The 14,435-nt window shown below is 43.7% G+C and overlaps 1 protein-coding gene across 1 annotated transcript; it reads right to left on the bottom strand.

Annotated features, from left to right (window-relative positions):
* Nucleotides 1–956: 956 nt before the first annotated feature.
* Nucleotides 957–13,986, bottom strand: spop (speckle type BTB/POZ protein). Its single transcript, XM_079372292.1, has 10 exons — nt 13,881–13,986; nt 7,722–7,961; nt 7,507–7,628; nt 6,203–6,354; nt 5,972–6,099; nt 5,704–5,881; nt 5,549–5,604; nt 4,646–4,768; nt 4,163–4,305; nt 957–2,698 (listed from the first exon to the last, which is right to left on the bottom strand). Exons 2-10 carry the CDS (start codon nt 7,797–7,799, stop codon nt 2,554–2,556), a joined length of 1,125 nt encoding a protein of 374 aa, XP_079228418.1. The 5' UTR covers nt 7,800–7,961; nt 13,881–13,986; the 3' UTR covers nt 957–2,553.
* Between the last annotated feature and the right edge of the window lie 449 nt (nt 13,987–14,435).

The raw sequence follows: 14,435 nt of genomic DNA, 5'->3' as shown, positions 1-14,435 counted from the left end.
GAGAAGTTCCATTTGGAAAGTATGTAGCTGCAGATGGTAGCTGCATGTTAACACATTTAATTACAGTTTGCAATAAGCAAATTAATTATTAGTTTTCTTTCCATTCATTACAGAAAATTGAAAAGAGTAGATTTAGTCTCTCTTTAAGGGGTCTGTGGGAGTACATCATGGGCTTTCTGTCAGTCATTGTTCATTCACTGATACAGTTTTACATTGAGGTAACTGTAGACTGTAGAGAGGTAGAAACTGCTTTTTTTCATTTCAGATTACTAGAATATGATTCATGTGGAAGGTATGTTCATGCTGTTTTTCTGTTGTACTTTGTTGAGGTAGAGTAGATTTGATCTCCTCCATAAGCTGCACGCTGCTGTTATCTGCAGCAGCAGGACAAGAGGACTTAGTTTGTCTGGAAAGTTGTGACCTGTGAAGTAACTTAAGTAAATAAGTGTGGAGTAAAAGGTCTGAAACTCAGAAGGTAGTGGATAAGAAGTATGAAAAAGAAATACAAATATGCAAGTACAACAGATGTTAGTGTGAATCTCGTCAGTCTGTGAAACTAAAGTAAAATATGAAAGGAAAGGTTTGAAGGTAAACTGTGGTACAGTGACAATCTGCAGCTTCTGCTAATAAAGCAGCAGAAGCAACGCTAACACATCGACTGATCCTTCAGCTGCAACACGTGATCACTGGTTTGTGTTTTATGGTTTAAAAACACTTATCGATGGACATTTCTGAGAGTTAACCACCTCGGACAAGACTCATTTAAGATTACAAAGGGTTAATCAAACTGTATTCATTTTTCTGACCCCACTATCTTTAGTCTAAACTGTATTTCTTTATTAAACCCATTATCACCTCCCTATAAACCTGCTGTACGTCAACGTGAAGGCTGCACATAACCCATTCAGTAGCATCACAAATTCACACAAAAATAGCCAGACAAACGTAGCCTTGCATTCAATACAAAATAGTTGTGGTTTATTCTTTTAGGAACAAAAAATGGCAACAACTAAGTGTCACTTCTCATAACCAGCGATATCTACAGGAAAGAAACGACGACAGTTCCTTCGATCCATTACCATTTTCAACCAGGTTTTTAAAAATGATAACTTCAAATGTTTGTCATGTGATTTGCTTCGGTGTGCATTTTTATTTTATTCACATTCGGTCATTTCTGAACATTAAAACGTGTTCATTTCAATTTAATTTCCCCTCAGTCTTCATGCCTGCAAAGAAAACATCTGTTTGCTCTTTTTTTTTTTTTCTTTTTTTCAATTTTACTGGTGAAAATGTTTTTGTTTACTGACACAGCTTCAAAAACACTAGTCTCTGTACAAATTTCTATGAAAAAAAAACAAAAACAGAAATGACACTTCTGAGGGAAAAAAAACAAAAATAAAAAAAAATCCACCATAAAAGAACATTAATATGCCTGATTGAATCCTAATGTTATTTGGACTTTACGTTTCCCTCTGTCGTCTCCTGGTCGGTTTGAGTGTTGACACCTTGGATTGTGTTTTCTCTAAACGGGCTACAGAGACAGATCCACCGACAAATTACAGTTTCCCCGAGAATGACATCCAGTTGTGCGTTGCTATCTTCAGTATCCTCTCTACACTTTGAACCCCCCAAAGTTATTTTAAAAAATGGAAACGGACGCAGATGAAGCAGAGATATTAAGAGTACACGTTGTTTTCTTTCGGATCATTCTCCTTAAAGGGTTTTTATTCTTGGTGGTCCTGCTGGGTCTCTCGTCCATGTGTGCTTGCCTACAGTATTTCTACTTTACTGCTGGTACAGGTTGAAGAGGGGTGACTTTAGTGCAATGTTTCCCAACTTTCTTTGGGAGACCTATTTTGATGATTTTGTCCCATATCTCCTTTTTTTGTGTTACTAGCCCTTGGTTGTCTTTCTCTGGGGGCTTCTAGTTTGTCACTGACAGGCCTGCTTCTTCTTCTTCTTCTTCTTCTTTTTAAGTCCCATGAGTCTGTGAGTTTGGGGTCTTCTCCGACGGGGCAAAGAGAAGTCTTCTGATAAAAATAGCCTGCAAAAGACTTTCATGTGTCTGCACTTGTCCTTTAAGCCATATTTGTAGACAGATGGCTCTGATTGGGTTGTTGTTCTTCCTCCTGAATGGATCCCAAAGAAGGATGTCGAAGGATTTAACTTCACATGTGGGAAAGAGCTCCATGTCAGACCTCAGTAAGCCCGACCCGAGGAGAACAAGGGAGGATTTTTTTTTTTTTATGTAAACGACAAACATCCACTTTACGAGCCCACCTGCCCCCCACTCTCTCTCTTTGTCCATCTCCTTCTTTCTCTTCGGCCTGCCTCCATGTTCAGAAGAGACAAATACAGCAGGTTGGATGGATCAGAAGGGGGGTATTTAGGGGGAGGCTGTAGGTAGTGTGGTAAGTAACAGCAAAGGGGAAAAGATGTCCCTGTGTTCCACGGGGGGGCGCATATGTGTGGGGTGTTTTTTTTTTGTTGTTGTTGTGTGTGTCTGCATGTGTTGCGTGTACACAGAAGCGTAAACACCTCCCTGTGTGGCTGTTAGGATTGTTTGAGGCGCTTGCGTGGGGGTCCGAGGAAGGGGCACTGGGCTGAGGCCAGCGAGCGGTACGCTTCAGCCACCAGGTGAGGATGAGAAGCCACCATTGATTTCCAGCCCGCTGTCTCCATCACCTCTGCAGCATGACTGGAGGGACAAAGACAAACAAACACTGGAGTTCAGAGAAAAGCTGGAGGAACAGAATAAACAGGGATATCAGCTGTTGTCGAATGACTATAGACTTTACTAATCTGGTTTTTATTTTCCTGATGACGATCGGCGCATTTATGTTGAAAAATACATTAAAAGTTAAAGTAGCACTTTTTCTTCCCTGAGTAAAATAAAACTTTAACACAACCAAACGTCTGTTTTGAGGACGGAGGTCGGCTCCAACAACAAGAATCACATTACTCAGTACTTCCATGAGAAAGCGTCGTGTCTCGGCTCTGCTCCGCCACCGCTGTGTTCCCTCGTCCGTCAACGCCCGCAGGCTGATGTTTTCAGAGCGCCACCGCCAGGCAGGCAGCTGAAGTCACGACGCCAAGGAAGTTCCCGCCACGATCAGACGATAACGTTCAAGTGGTTTGTGGTCATTGTTCCCTTTGTAACCGGCGTGGGTCTGCCCATTCTGACGCTTTGCTGATGTCGTCGAGTTAAAATATCCTCTAGTGTTAAAAAGGAGCGCTTTATTCTGAAAGTTAACTGCAGGTTTTAAGTGTCTGACTTCCTGTCCCGCTCGATTTGTATCCAGCAACAACAGCAGCCTTTGCACACTGCAGCTGCAGAGAGCTCCGGAGACACACACACACACACACACACACACACACACACACAGACACACACACACACACACACACACACTGACTGAAAGGAAGCTTATCAGCTCCGTGGCGGCGTGGAGATAGACGGAACACGCCTCTGCTTGAATTTTGTGGTTCTGGGATGTTAGTACCATCGTTGTTGCTAAGCTGTGATGAGTCACTGAACTAATGGATTTCATTAAAGTCTACGTGTAAAAAGAGTCACAAACATTGAACTTAAAATGCTGTGTTCAACTTTTTCACATTTAAACAGGTTTTTGTGTTTAGTTCTAAAAGGTCACAATTTTAAATATTAGAATAATATTAGAAATAAAATAATAAAATCAATAATTATTTGGTTCCAGTAATAGCTGATGAATCAATTCATCATCGAATCCTTCTTCCTTTCAAAGAAAGTAGAAATGACTAATTGAAAAAAATAAAAGAAATAAAATAAAATGTAGGGACAGAAAAGTCAGAACGTACGAGCTGACATCACACAATCGTCGGTGACGGCGCGCGCTGGGACAAGTCAGGTTGCCCTGATCACTTTGAAAGCCTCGACGCGTCTCAAGAGAGCGCAGAGCGATGAGAGGACACGAGAAACTTCATCATCGAGTTTAACACCAGGAGAAGGAGGCGCGAGAGTGACTGCGCCCTGCTGCCATCACACAGTAACACAAAGACACAACAACAGAGACAAAACGTTCTGTACACTGTGATGAGGTGCCAGTCTTTGAAAAGGATCCGGAGACCTCATCAGAAGTGAGTCCCTCTCTCTCTCTCTCTCTCTCTCTCTCGCTTTACTCACTAGTTGATGAAGTCGACGGCCTGCGTTTTGAGCTGGTCAGCGCTGTGCAGGTCGGCCAGGATCAGGATCTCGGCTGCGTTTTCCACAGACAGACTGGTGCAGAGCGCGTCCTCGCACATCACCTTCAGTCTCTCCAGAGCGTACTGAAGAAGAAGACACGACAACAGGATTCAGTCAGCAGCCGGGACCGTTCAGGAAATGGTTGCAAAGAGGATTTCAATGTTGGAAAATGAGGATGAAAAAAAACCCCACTTGAAGTCTGTGATGTCAAAGACGTGTTTTTAATTAAGATCAATAAAGAACTGTGAAATAAACAATCAGAGAATGGTCAACTCAACTTAACTGGATAAATGAGATTTCTCTTGAAGCTTCCGTTTTTTCATGTTCAATGTTTTGCATCAAAATCAACAAGAAAAACCTGAAACCTTTTGAAGTTTCGTCAGTCGACGTGAATCGGACTCCGTTTCTGGTTCATGTATTTACCTTGTCTGCGGCCGCCAGCAGGTCGTCGGCCATCTTGTCCAGGTTGGGAGCCTTGTCTGTGTAGATGAAGCACATCATTTCTTTGAACACCTCCGGCTCGACATCGTTGATCTCCACTCGGTTCTGACAGAAACAGAAAGACGACGGATTTCCCATCAGGCCCGGCTGATATTTAAACTCTGTGTGCGTGTGCGTGTGCGTGTGTGCGTGTGAAGAAATGAAAACAATGCATATTATGACATGAAGGTTTCTGGAGCGTCGTACATGTCACCCTCCTGATCGAATGCAGCGTTTACCTCGGACAATCACGTTCTGAAAAATCTGCGACACTGAGAATTGTTATTTTGTTTGGAGACGTCTGTAACCGCGAGTCTACCTGCACCTCTCCTGACAGCTTATTTGTAGTGATTTCTATCCTGCATGGTGTCAAATCACACTCAACGTTACAAACACACATTTCATAGATGCATTCTACTGTCCTGTATTCAAAGCACACGGGATCAAACGCTTTCATTTCACTAAAAGTGTCCAACATTAAATCTTAAACGGCCTTGCTATTGAGGAAGAAAAAAAAAAAAACTGGGCAGCTTCTCCTGCAATTTAATTTCTCACAGTCACACGTGCACGAATGAAAAAAAGCAATTCTGTGTCCCTCGGCAGCTTTGTCAGTGAAGGATGAATCCTGACCCTCAAGCACGGCAGGACAATTTCATTTCAGGTGTCCCATCATTCAGTTTCACCAAGCAGCTCTGTGCTGCGGCCGTCTGACAGCACACAATCCCTCACTCACTTTAAAGCCTCCACACAGCAGGAGAAAACACAGAGGAACCAAATGAATTGATTTCTGGGAATAAAAAAAGAAAGAAAAAGAAAGAAAGAAAAGCTTTGGGAGCTTGTGCTCACCTTTTTGCTCTCCTCCATCTCGTGCTCGAACATGGCGCTGAAAACAGGGGACCGAGCTGAACGCAGACACACACGAGACACCAGCAGAAATGTTAATATGTGGCTTATGAGACATAATCACACACACACATACACACACAGAGTGAAGCTTTTACCTGCCAGGATGGCTTTGTGGGCCTGAAACTCCTGACCGGCCACACACAGGGAACAGTCTGTGAAGCGCGAGTTCTCCCACAGACCTCCCAGCTCGTCTGCTAGCCGGCAGTCAGGAACCTTCACCATGTTCATGGTGTTCTGACCAGATATGTTGACCGAGTCCTGCACCACGCTCACCTGAGGAGAGGAGGAGCAGCAGCGATGGTTTAATGGAAGGCGTACGCCGTGAAAGTCAAGTAACAAAAGCAGGAAGACGAGAAAGATGACCTCGCAGAACAGCGTGAGCTTGTCGTCAGGAAGAAGGCCGTTGGTCTCGTCGAGGAGGAAGTCTCTCCGGATGAACTTTTTAAAGCCCCAGTCTTTCCCCTGGACGAAGCGATACGCCCGCTGGCTCTCTGCAGGACACGCACGAGAACGTCAGAACGTCATGAAACTCCAAAATGTCAAATGTAACTCTCTCTCTCTTCTCGACTCTGAAGTCCGAGCGGACTCACTCACCCATGGCTTTGGTCTCCTCTCCCTTTGCGTTCAGGATGGAGAACTTGAACTTGGCGCGTACCTCCGCCTTCGGACAGCTGACCAGCAGCAGGTAGAGAGACAGGTAGTCTTTGCTCTCCTCATCCAGGCCCTTCGGATTCACACGCAAACACCTGAAGGTGGGGAGAGGTCAACAAGCTAAGAGGTGAAGTAAAGGGCAGCGGGGGTGGGACAGTTGGGACACTGCTGTGTTTGGGACAATTTGAAGTACTTAAGTGACGGTCATAAAAAGTTCACGTGGAGGGAACCTATTGTTATCATGGCTGATACAAAACGATGCAATACGTGGTGTCTGACACTTTCTACTAAGACAGAAATCAATGAGAAGAATTAAATCAACAGTTTTTGTTGAGATTTTTGACATTTAGTGTTTTTGTTTTCTTTCAAGAGAGAGAGAGAGACAGAGAGAGTAAAGAGAGAGCGAGAGTGTGAGTGAGAGAGAGAGAGAGAGTAAGAGAGAAAGTGAGTGAGAGAAAGAGAGTAAAGAGAGAGAGTAGAGAGTGAGGGAGAGAAAGAGAGAGAGTAAAGAGAGAGTAAAGAGAGAGAGTGAGAGAGAGTAAAGAGAGAGAGTAAAGAGAGAGAGAGTGAGTGAGTGAGAGAGAAACAGAGAGAGAGAGAGAGTGAGTGAGAGAGAGAGAGAAAGAGAGAGTAAAGAGAGAGAGTAAAGAGAGAGAGAGTAAAGAGAGAGAGTGAGTGAGTGAGTGAGAGAGAAACAGAGAGAGAGTGAGTGAGAGAGAGAAAGAGAGAGAGTGAGAGAGAGAGTAGAGAGAGAGTAAAGAGAGAGAGTGAGTGAGTGAGAGAGAGAGTAAAGAGAGAGAGAGAGAGAGAGAGTAAGAGAGAGAGAGAGTAGAGAGAGAGAGAGAGAGTGAGTGAGAGAGAGTAAAGAGAGAGAGTGAGAGTAAAGAGAGAGAGTGAGTGAGAGAGAGAAAGAGAGAGAGTAAATAAAGAGAGAGAAAGAGAGAGAGAGAGTGAGAGAGAGAGAGAGAGAGAGAGTAAAGAGAGAGAGAGTGAGTGAGAGAGAGAAAGAGAGAGAGAGTAAAGAGAGTGAGAGAGAGAGAGTGAGTGAGTGAGAGTGAGTGAGTAAGAGAAAGAGAGAGAGAGAGCGAGAGTTTTGGTTTCTGCATCAGGAGGACTTAGGTAAATTCACAGGGTTCTGCTGTTTTAAGACTGACTTCACTCCCAGTCTGAACAATGGAGCAGGTGTTCGTCACACTTATCAGACTAATGCTGTTATTTCACTGAATGTCTGATTTGTGGACACCCACCATTTCAGCTTGTCATTGGCCCCAGACGAGAACGTGGAGCTCTTGATGACCTCCCCCATCTCCTCACGACAGAAGCTGAAGTTGTTGATGGTCCACATGTAGGAGAACTTCACCACTTTAATCTGACCAATGAGAAGACACTGGTTAAAAAGAGCTTTGTTCGTTCGTTCGTTTGTGTTGATCACCGAACCCCGAGCGTGTTCTGCTCACGTTACCTGAGTGTAACACCAGCTCTCGGCCACAGGCCCGCTGGACATTTCCGCAGGGGGAGGGGGACTCGGGACTCTTGACATTGCCAGCGTGACAGAAGGTGTCGGAGGAGGGGGGGGGGGAGGAGAGGGGGGGGGTAGGAGGGGGGGGATGAGAATGTGGAGGAATCTGTCGCTTCCGCTCGTCAACGCTCACTTCTGACGTCCATCTGCATCAGCGCTCGCCGGTTGGAAGCAGTTTGCCCCCTGGAAACAGACAAAGTGAGAGCGATAATTGATCAGAGTGGAAATGAGATCCCCATCTTCTTGAACTTCCAACCGAGAGAGGCCGACAATCCAACATGTTCAGCTCATTAGGATGCAACACACCAGCACTGAATGTTTTACTGATCCACTTAAGATTGAACACCGTTTAATTCACGCGCACACACACACACACACACACACACACACACACACACACACACACACACACACACACACACACACACACACACACACACACACACACACACACACACACACACACACACACACACACACACACACACACACACACACACACACACACACACACACACACACACACACACACACACACGATGAATTGTCCCTGACCCACACGGGGGGGGCAGCAGGCGATCGATGGTGCGAGCCTGTTTTTGGAGATCAATACTCGGCGCAATTAAGTCTCAAAAATGGCGTGTAAATAAACAAGCTGCCTCACAGGACCGCGGTGAGGGTCAGAGCCGCCCGGCAGCCAAATCCAAGAAGTCTCTCCGCCCCCCCCCCCCCACTCCAATCAGCTTCAAGTCACACAGGAAGTAACTCGTTCCACCAGCATGATCACAAACTGTGTGTGGGTAACACTGATGTAAACAAAAAACAACAAAAAAAACTCTTCAGTTGACTCAAAAAATAACTCAAGGACAAGAATGAAAGAATAAAAAGCCAACTTTGTCAGATCTAAATTGTTTGTGTTTCCAGGGAAAAGACGGATTCTGGAATCTTCTTCGGACTAATTGTTGACTTTTCTGCTGCTGAGTATTTCTGTCTGTTAATCAACCGCAGTCAAACAAACGCACAACTTTGTAAAACACAAGTGTCCAGCTGTTTGAGGGTTTTACTCGTTCCTCTGGAAAAAAAGTGCAAGAGCTCATGATTTCAGATTGACAGTAGGAACCACCAGGACAATCTCTTTATGGGCTTTTTTTGTTGCACAGACAAAGATGGTTGTACGAGAAAACATCATCATTCACACGAGTACGTGTCCTCCAACAACCGAAATGAAGAAGCATGCAGACCTCTACCCCTCGTGTCGACACTCAAACAGGACACGAGTCAGTGCAGGAGATAAATTGAAGGATGCAAGGAGACGCAGTGAAGCGTTAGTGAGGAGCACAAGGACAGGAGGCGTTTGTGTTTCTCACATTCCAGGACACCGAGGTCAGAGTCGGTGCTTAATTGTGTGATGAAAGTGTGCACACTGTCCTCATCTCTCCACATAATGAAGACGATAAGGTGAAATGACTCGACCGGCACTGGACCCCATCTTGACTCAGTGCCAGAAACGTTTCTTCATCCTGCTGCAAGGTCAGGCCTGAACACTGCACGGTTTACACTCCGACCTGTACCACACTCCTCCTCCTCCTCCTCCTCCTCCACCAGGACCCGCACACTCTTAATCTGTGGCCACGTTCCCCCTCCACTCTTCAATTTCTTTTTCACTTTCACTCTTCATCCCCCCCCCCCCACCCCACCCCCCCGTTCAGAGCCTTTAGTGTCTTCATCAACAAATTCAATCTGGGCTAAAAGCGGTGTGACCGGCAGAGAGCTGAGCTCCGTGCTGCTGTCCACCCTCCACCATGATGTTTTAAAGAAGTCCATCTACAACAAGTGCAGCTCTGACACACGCTGTTTCAAATGGATTTACAGAGGTATCTCCCCCCCCCCCCCCGGCCCCCATACGTAGAGTCAACGCACATGTGGTTTGCATCTAACATGGACGCCTGAGTGTGTTTAACCAGCTCTGCATCGCTCTGTAGTCATTTCAGGTCGGGTATAATCAGCTCTATAGGAACCAGTGGGCTTCTTGCCTGCTTTCAACAGCTGTTGCTTTGCCGGGATAACTGCGCCCACATCTGGCGAACCGAGGCGTCCAAAACGGCCGAGTTGGGGTGAGACAGTCTTTTTCTGAGCGCCTCAGAGCCCCCTCAGTCAATACACTCGGCATGTTTGCAGTTGTACAGCAAACATCAAGCTGCCACAAATCCATCATGAGTGAACTTATTCTCTTCAAAAAAAAAAAAAGAAAAAGATTTTTCTTTGACTGAATATTTAAAAAATAAAATAAAAAAGGCAAATAAGTGTGCTCTGTGCTCCACCTCGCATGTTGTAGACGCACAAATGTTTCACCACTACTTATACAAAGAGGATTCACAGCAATACAAAGTCTGTTTCCACTCACTGCTCCGTGTCAACTACTGCTGAGAGATCAACGTGGAGTTCATAATTTGATGATCAGAGCGATGAAACGTCTTTCCCATGGAGGGCTGACGGGAAAAAAAAAAAAAAGAATTCATCATCTTTAAACATGGTTTCCATCATCTTGGGCCAATAATTCAGGTAAACAAGAAAATATCTGAGTGGACAAAAAGACAAAACAGTGACACTGACTTTGCAGACGGAGAAAAGATTTCTACTTTCCAGCGCCGTCTGTCTCACTGAGTTCACAGACAGAGATGAAAGAAAACAAACCTTGAGCTCAAACTGTTGTTTTTCCCCTGCTGTCTTTACTGTTGGACTCTCCACGGCTCAAAAGGTAAAAGCGCGCTGACAGAATCATCGTTTTATATCCGTGATCTCGTTCTCGTAAGAGTCCACGACGGAGATTGAAAACTGATCGGATTAATAATCACCCTGCTGCTAAATCTAGCACAAACGTCTCGTCTTCCCTGTGCTGTGGAATAATTCTCTGGTTTTCCACGTCGTCACCGTCCGCACAGCACCAGGAGGACATTTGCTGCACAGCCACGACTTCATAAAACACCTGTCTGGGTTTGACAAGAACACCCTGTTGAAAAAAAAAGAAAGAAAAAAGAAAGAAAAAAAAACCACTGCAGGAACTGAGCGATACTGATAAGACTCATTCAAAGTGGACAATGAGCTCTGGAGGGAAAAAAAGGGAAGTTGATGACAAAACGTGAGAGTAACTCAGGAAGTCAAGGACAGTAACCTCAGAGTTTCTAGGCCTCATGAAAGTCTGAATATTGAGTGTAAGGGAGAAAGTAACCTGAGAAATAGCTGCTATGCCTCTGTGTTGATCCGCGCCTACATTTACATGAGCTCATACAAAACAGTCCCTGCCCAGGTCAGCACTTTTTCTCACAAACAAAGACCCAGCAAATCTTCTTTATACTTTAACGTGAGCTGGGGGATTGATGGGAGGGGGACACAGATCTAAGGTGGGCGTAAAGGGAGAGACAATGAAAAGTACAGTGCTAAAGAAGCCAAATGGGGGAAGCAAGGCGGCCAACGAACGAAAGACAGGCCGACGTCAGTGTGTCCGCGAAGAGACGACCGTCCACAAAAAAAGGGATTTGACGGAGGCAAAAAAAAGAAAATCAAGCAGAGGTTTGGGAGTTTGGTGAGAGAGAGTTCAGGAGAAGCTTCTTGGACAGATCCAGCAGCACCTTTTCAATAGTGTAGGTTCCCTCCTTGTCCCTCAGATCTGTTTTCATACTGTGTGTGCTTTCTGTAGTGGCCATGTTTACCTCGTCATTCAGACTGTGTGCATTTCGTCCGGTGCGACAGACTCGCTGTAAACTGTGACCCTGAAGCGGGACAAAACGCTGCTGTGTCTATAAAACTTGCCATTAAATAAAAGAAACGCCACTCTGCCGTGCCGCTCTGTGCAGAGCCGCTCAGGATATAAATAAAACACCAGTTGCTTTTGTGTCGTCGCTGAATTAAAAAAAAAAGTGTTTGGAGGACTGAAAATCACAGCAGTTTTCATAAATCCCTTTTTTAGCCACGCTGTCCTCGAGGAAGTAAAGTTCTGAACCCTGACAAGCCCGATGTATGTGTTGGGATATGATACATAACGTGACGTAGTGTTTGCCTGACATTTCACTCCCCCACAGCAACGAAAGGACAAATCAATCTCTGGGCTAAATGAGAGACTGAAGGAATGGAGGCATTTCAGACACCTATATCCAAGGGGGATGAAAACAAATTGCAACCGTTGTCAATGTGTCAGTGAACACAATGTCTGTTTCCAAAGCTGTGGTCTTTGAGGACTGCAGAAAGCCACAGACGGACTTTAAGCGTATAATTGGTGCAGGGACCCAGGATCGATTGCAGTGGGCGCGTTGCTCCTCTGTGGCAGCGATTTCATATTCTGCCTTCCTTTTCAAAAAAACTCAATCTCACAGAGGTATGAACTATTGATTCTGCTACAGCATCGGCCCGCCTCGCTCTCATCCCTGACTTTGTGCAGACGCACAATTACACTGAAGGGGGATTTGACGGGTCTAAAAAAAAAATAAAAAAAAAGCGTTAGCACCTAGGCTTTAACTCGTGCCTTCACTTCCTCACTAAAGCCGTTTTCAATTCTCCAGACACAAGAGGTAAAGGGGAAGGGGGGGGGGGGGGGGGGGGGCTCAATGCATTTCTGATGTTTCCAGTCACCTAGTTCAGAGCTTTTACCGACAGTAACACTTGACATGTTGACCTCGAAGGGCAGACTCTCCTGCAGGCTGCACAGCAGGGCAAGATGTCCAGCACTGAGCTTTTAGATGATCTGCAGAGAAGAATGGCTCCACTGTTTATATTTCTGTCATCAAGGGATCAATATGTAAGACTGTTCAATTAAAAAAGGGCAAACTTCATCAGACATTAAACTTCATACTATGCTGAAGTGCTGGCTTCTTTGACAACAATGAAATATGTCCTTCTAATTCTGGAATGGTTTGTTTTGGTTATTGGCCAGACAAGGTGTGTGTGTGTGTGTGTGTGTGTGTGTGTGTGTGTGTGAGAGAGAGAGAGAGAGAGAGAAAATACCGTACAAGTAATAGGCAAGTAATCAAATTTCAACATTAACTGCGAACTTTGTTTTTCCCATGATTACTTGTCATTTTGTCATGTGAACTAAATGATTCAGTGTTTGTTGTTAAATTTAGAAACATAAATAAATGACTGATGCCTCAAAAACAAATATTTATTGTCATTATATTTATATATATTCATATCCTTTATCTATTGTCAATACGTGTTCGTTTCTATAATTGCTTGTTTCTCAAATTTTTCACTATGTTAAAGTTTAGTGTATAATAAAATAAAGTGTGTAATAAATGTGTCAGGATCTCAATATCAATCAAATTAGTAATGACAGATAGATGTTGATGTTTGCCAAAAACTGTTTTGAATAAAGTTGAATTAACTTTTTTCCAGAACAGTTTACACTCACAGAAATAAGAGAAATGAATACTAAAGATATCAAAGGTGATGTTACATTGTGCTGCAGTCAGTCTGCTGTTTACTGTCTTCATATCTATCGTCCCCAAACTCTCTTAAATGACTCCTTGTCAGGTGGATTTCAGGAGAACTACACAACAGACTTTTGTTTTTCTAAACTTTTTTTATAACAATACTCTGAATAACAGTTTTGATCAAAGAGGGCCGGGACACACATAAAATACATCCAAGACTACAACAGAGCCTTTTCTTTACTCTTATCACCCTTCTTTCTTCTTGTCCATGTTTCCATGTTTTATCTGTTGTTGGTAAATGACATCCTTCATGGAGGCATTGACAGAAGCAGGTAGTTAACCTGCTAATATAACCGACAACGATACTTTATTTACCTCTTTAATAAAGTCTAGCGCAAAGACGGGTGTATAAATATTAAATATAAACACAAATAAAGTGATAACAAGACACATTGCCACAACAGGTAAAGAAAAAAATATATAAACAATCCATACCTTTTGGTGTTAGCATCGAGCTAGCCCCATCAAAGTAGCATTTAGCCTGAGCCACACAAAAAGGTCGGGCAAACTGACGGAAAACACCCGCTAAAAATACCACTTAACATCCTCTAATGTTTTATTTTAAGGATTATACTTTTAAAGGAAAGCTTTCTGTTGAATGTATCGACGGTCTTACCTTTGTGTTGGGTTTAATTACAAACGCTGGTAGTCCGGGATCTTCTGTTGTTGTTTGCTAGCTGGTTAGCCGTGTGTAAAAGTGGTGAACCAGGGGAGTGTTGTAAAGAGCGCCTCCTGCTGCTTTGGAAGAATATTAATTCATGAATCCCTGAATCAATATTATAGGGATTATTTTCAAACATTTGTCTTGTTAAGAATGAATCATTAAGTTTGTCCCTTATTTACTAGAAGTCCAACAGTTCACATGTGGTATAGTAATTTTAACCACATTTGAAACAATATTTATTGAAATTTAATCAGAATACATTTTGAGCTCTCGTCTTGTGCCAAGATTAAATATCAATTTTTAAATCCTAATATGACTAAAATTAGTTTATTGTCTCTCCCTAAAGGAATCTTTGATACAGCTTTCACTCCTACAATGTTGTATCTTGAGATGATCTGTAAATATACCAAGAATGCTGATGACACAGTTTAAACCTGTTCAACAAATTCAAGATATTTTACATAACTACAAGAGAAGACTGGTCAAATTTCCTCATATCACACATCA

Source organism: Symphodus melops (assembly GCF_947650265.1).
Source record: "Symphodus melops genome assembly, chromosome: 21".
NCBI classification, from domain to species: Eukaryota; Metazoa; Chordata; class Actinopteri; order Labriformes; family Labridae; genus Symphodus; species Symphodus melops.
Note: the sequence above shows the minus strand (reverse complement) of the source record. Positions and strands in the feature narration are given on the sequence as shown.

Bases quoted from the DNA above. Each gene is read 5' to 3' on its own strand.
- spop (XM_079372292.1), bottom strand. From the start codon at position 7,799: ATGTCAAGAGTCCCGAGTCCCCCTCCCCCTGCGGAAATGTCCAGCGGG. The intron at 6,355-7,506 runs GTGGGTGTCCAC...CCCCACCTTCAG, and splicing joins GCCAATGACAAGCTGAAATG to GTGTTTGCGTGTGAATCCGA. The intron at 2,699-4,162 runs GTGAGTAAAGCG...TTGTCCCTCCAG, and splicing joins GCCGTCGACTTCATCAACTA to TCATGCTGCAGAGGTGATGG.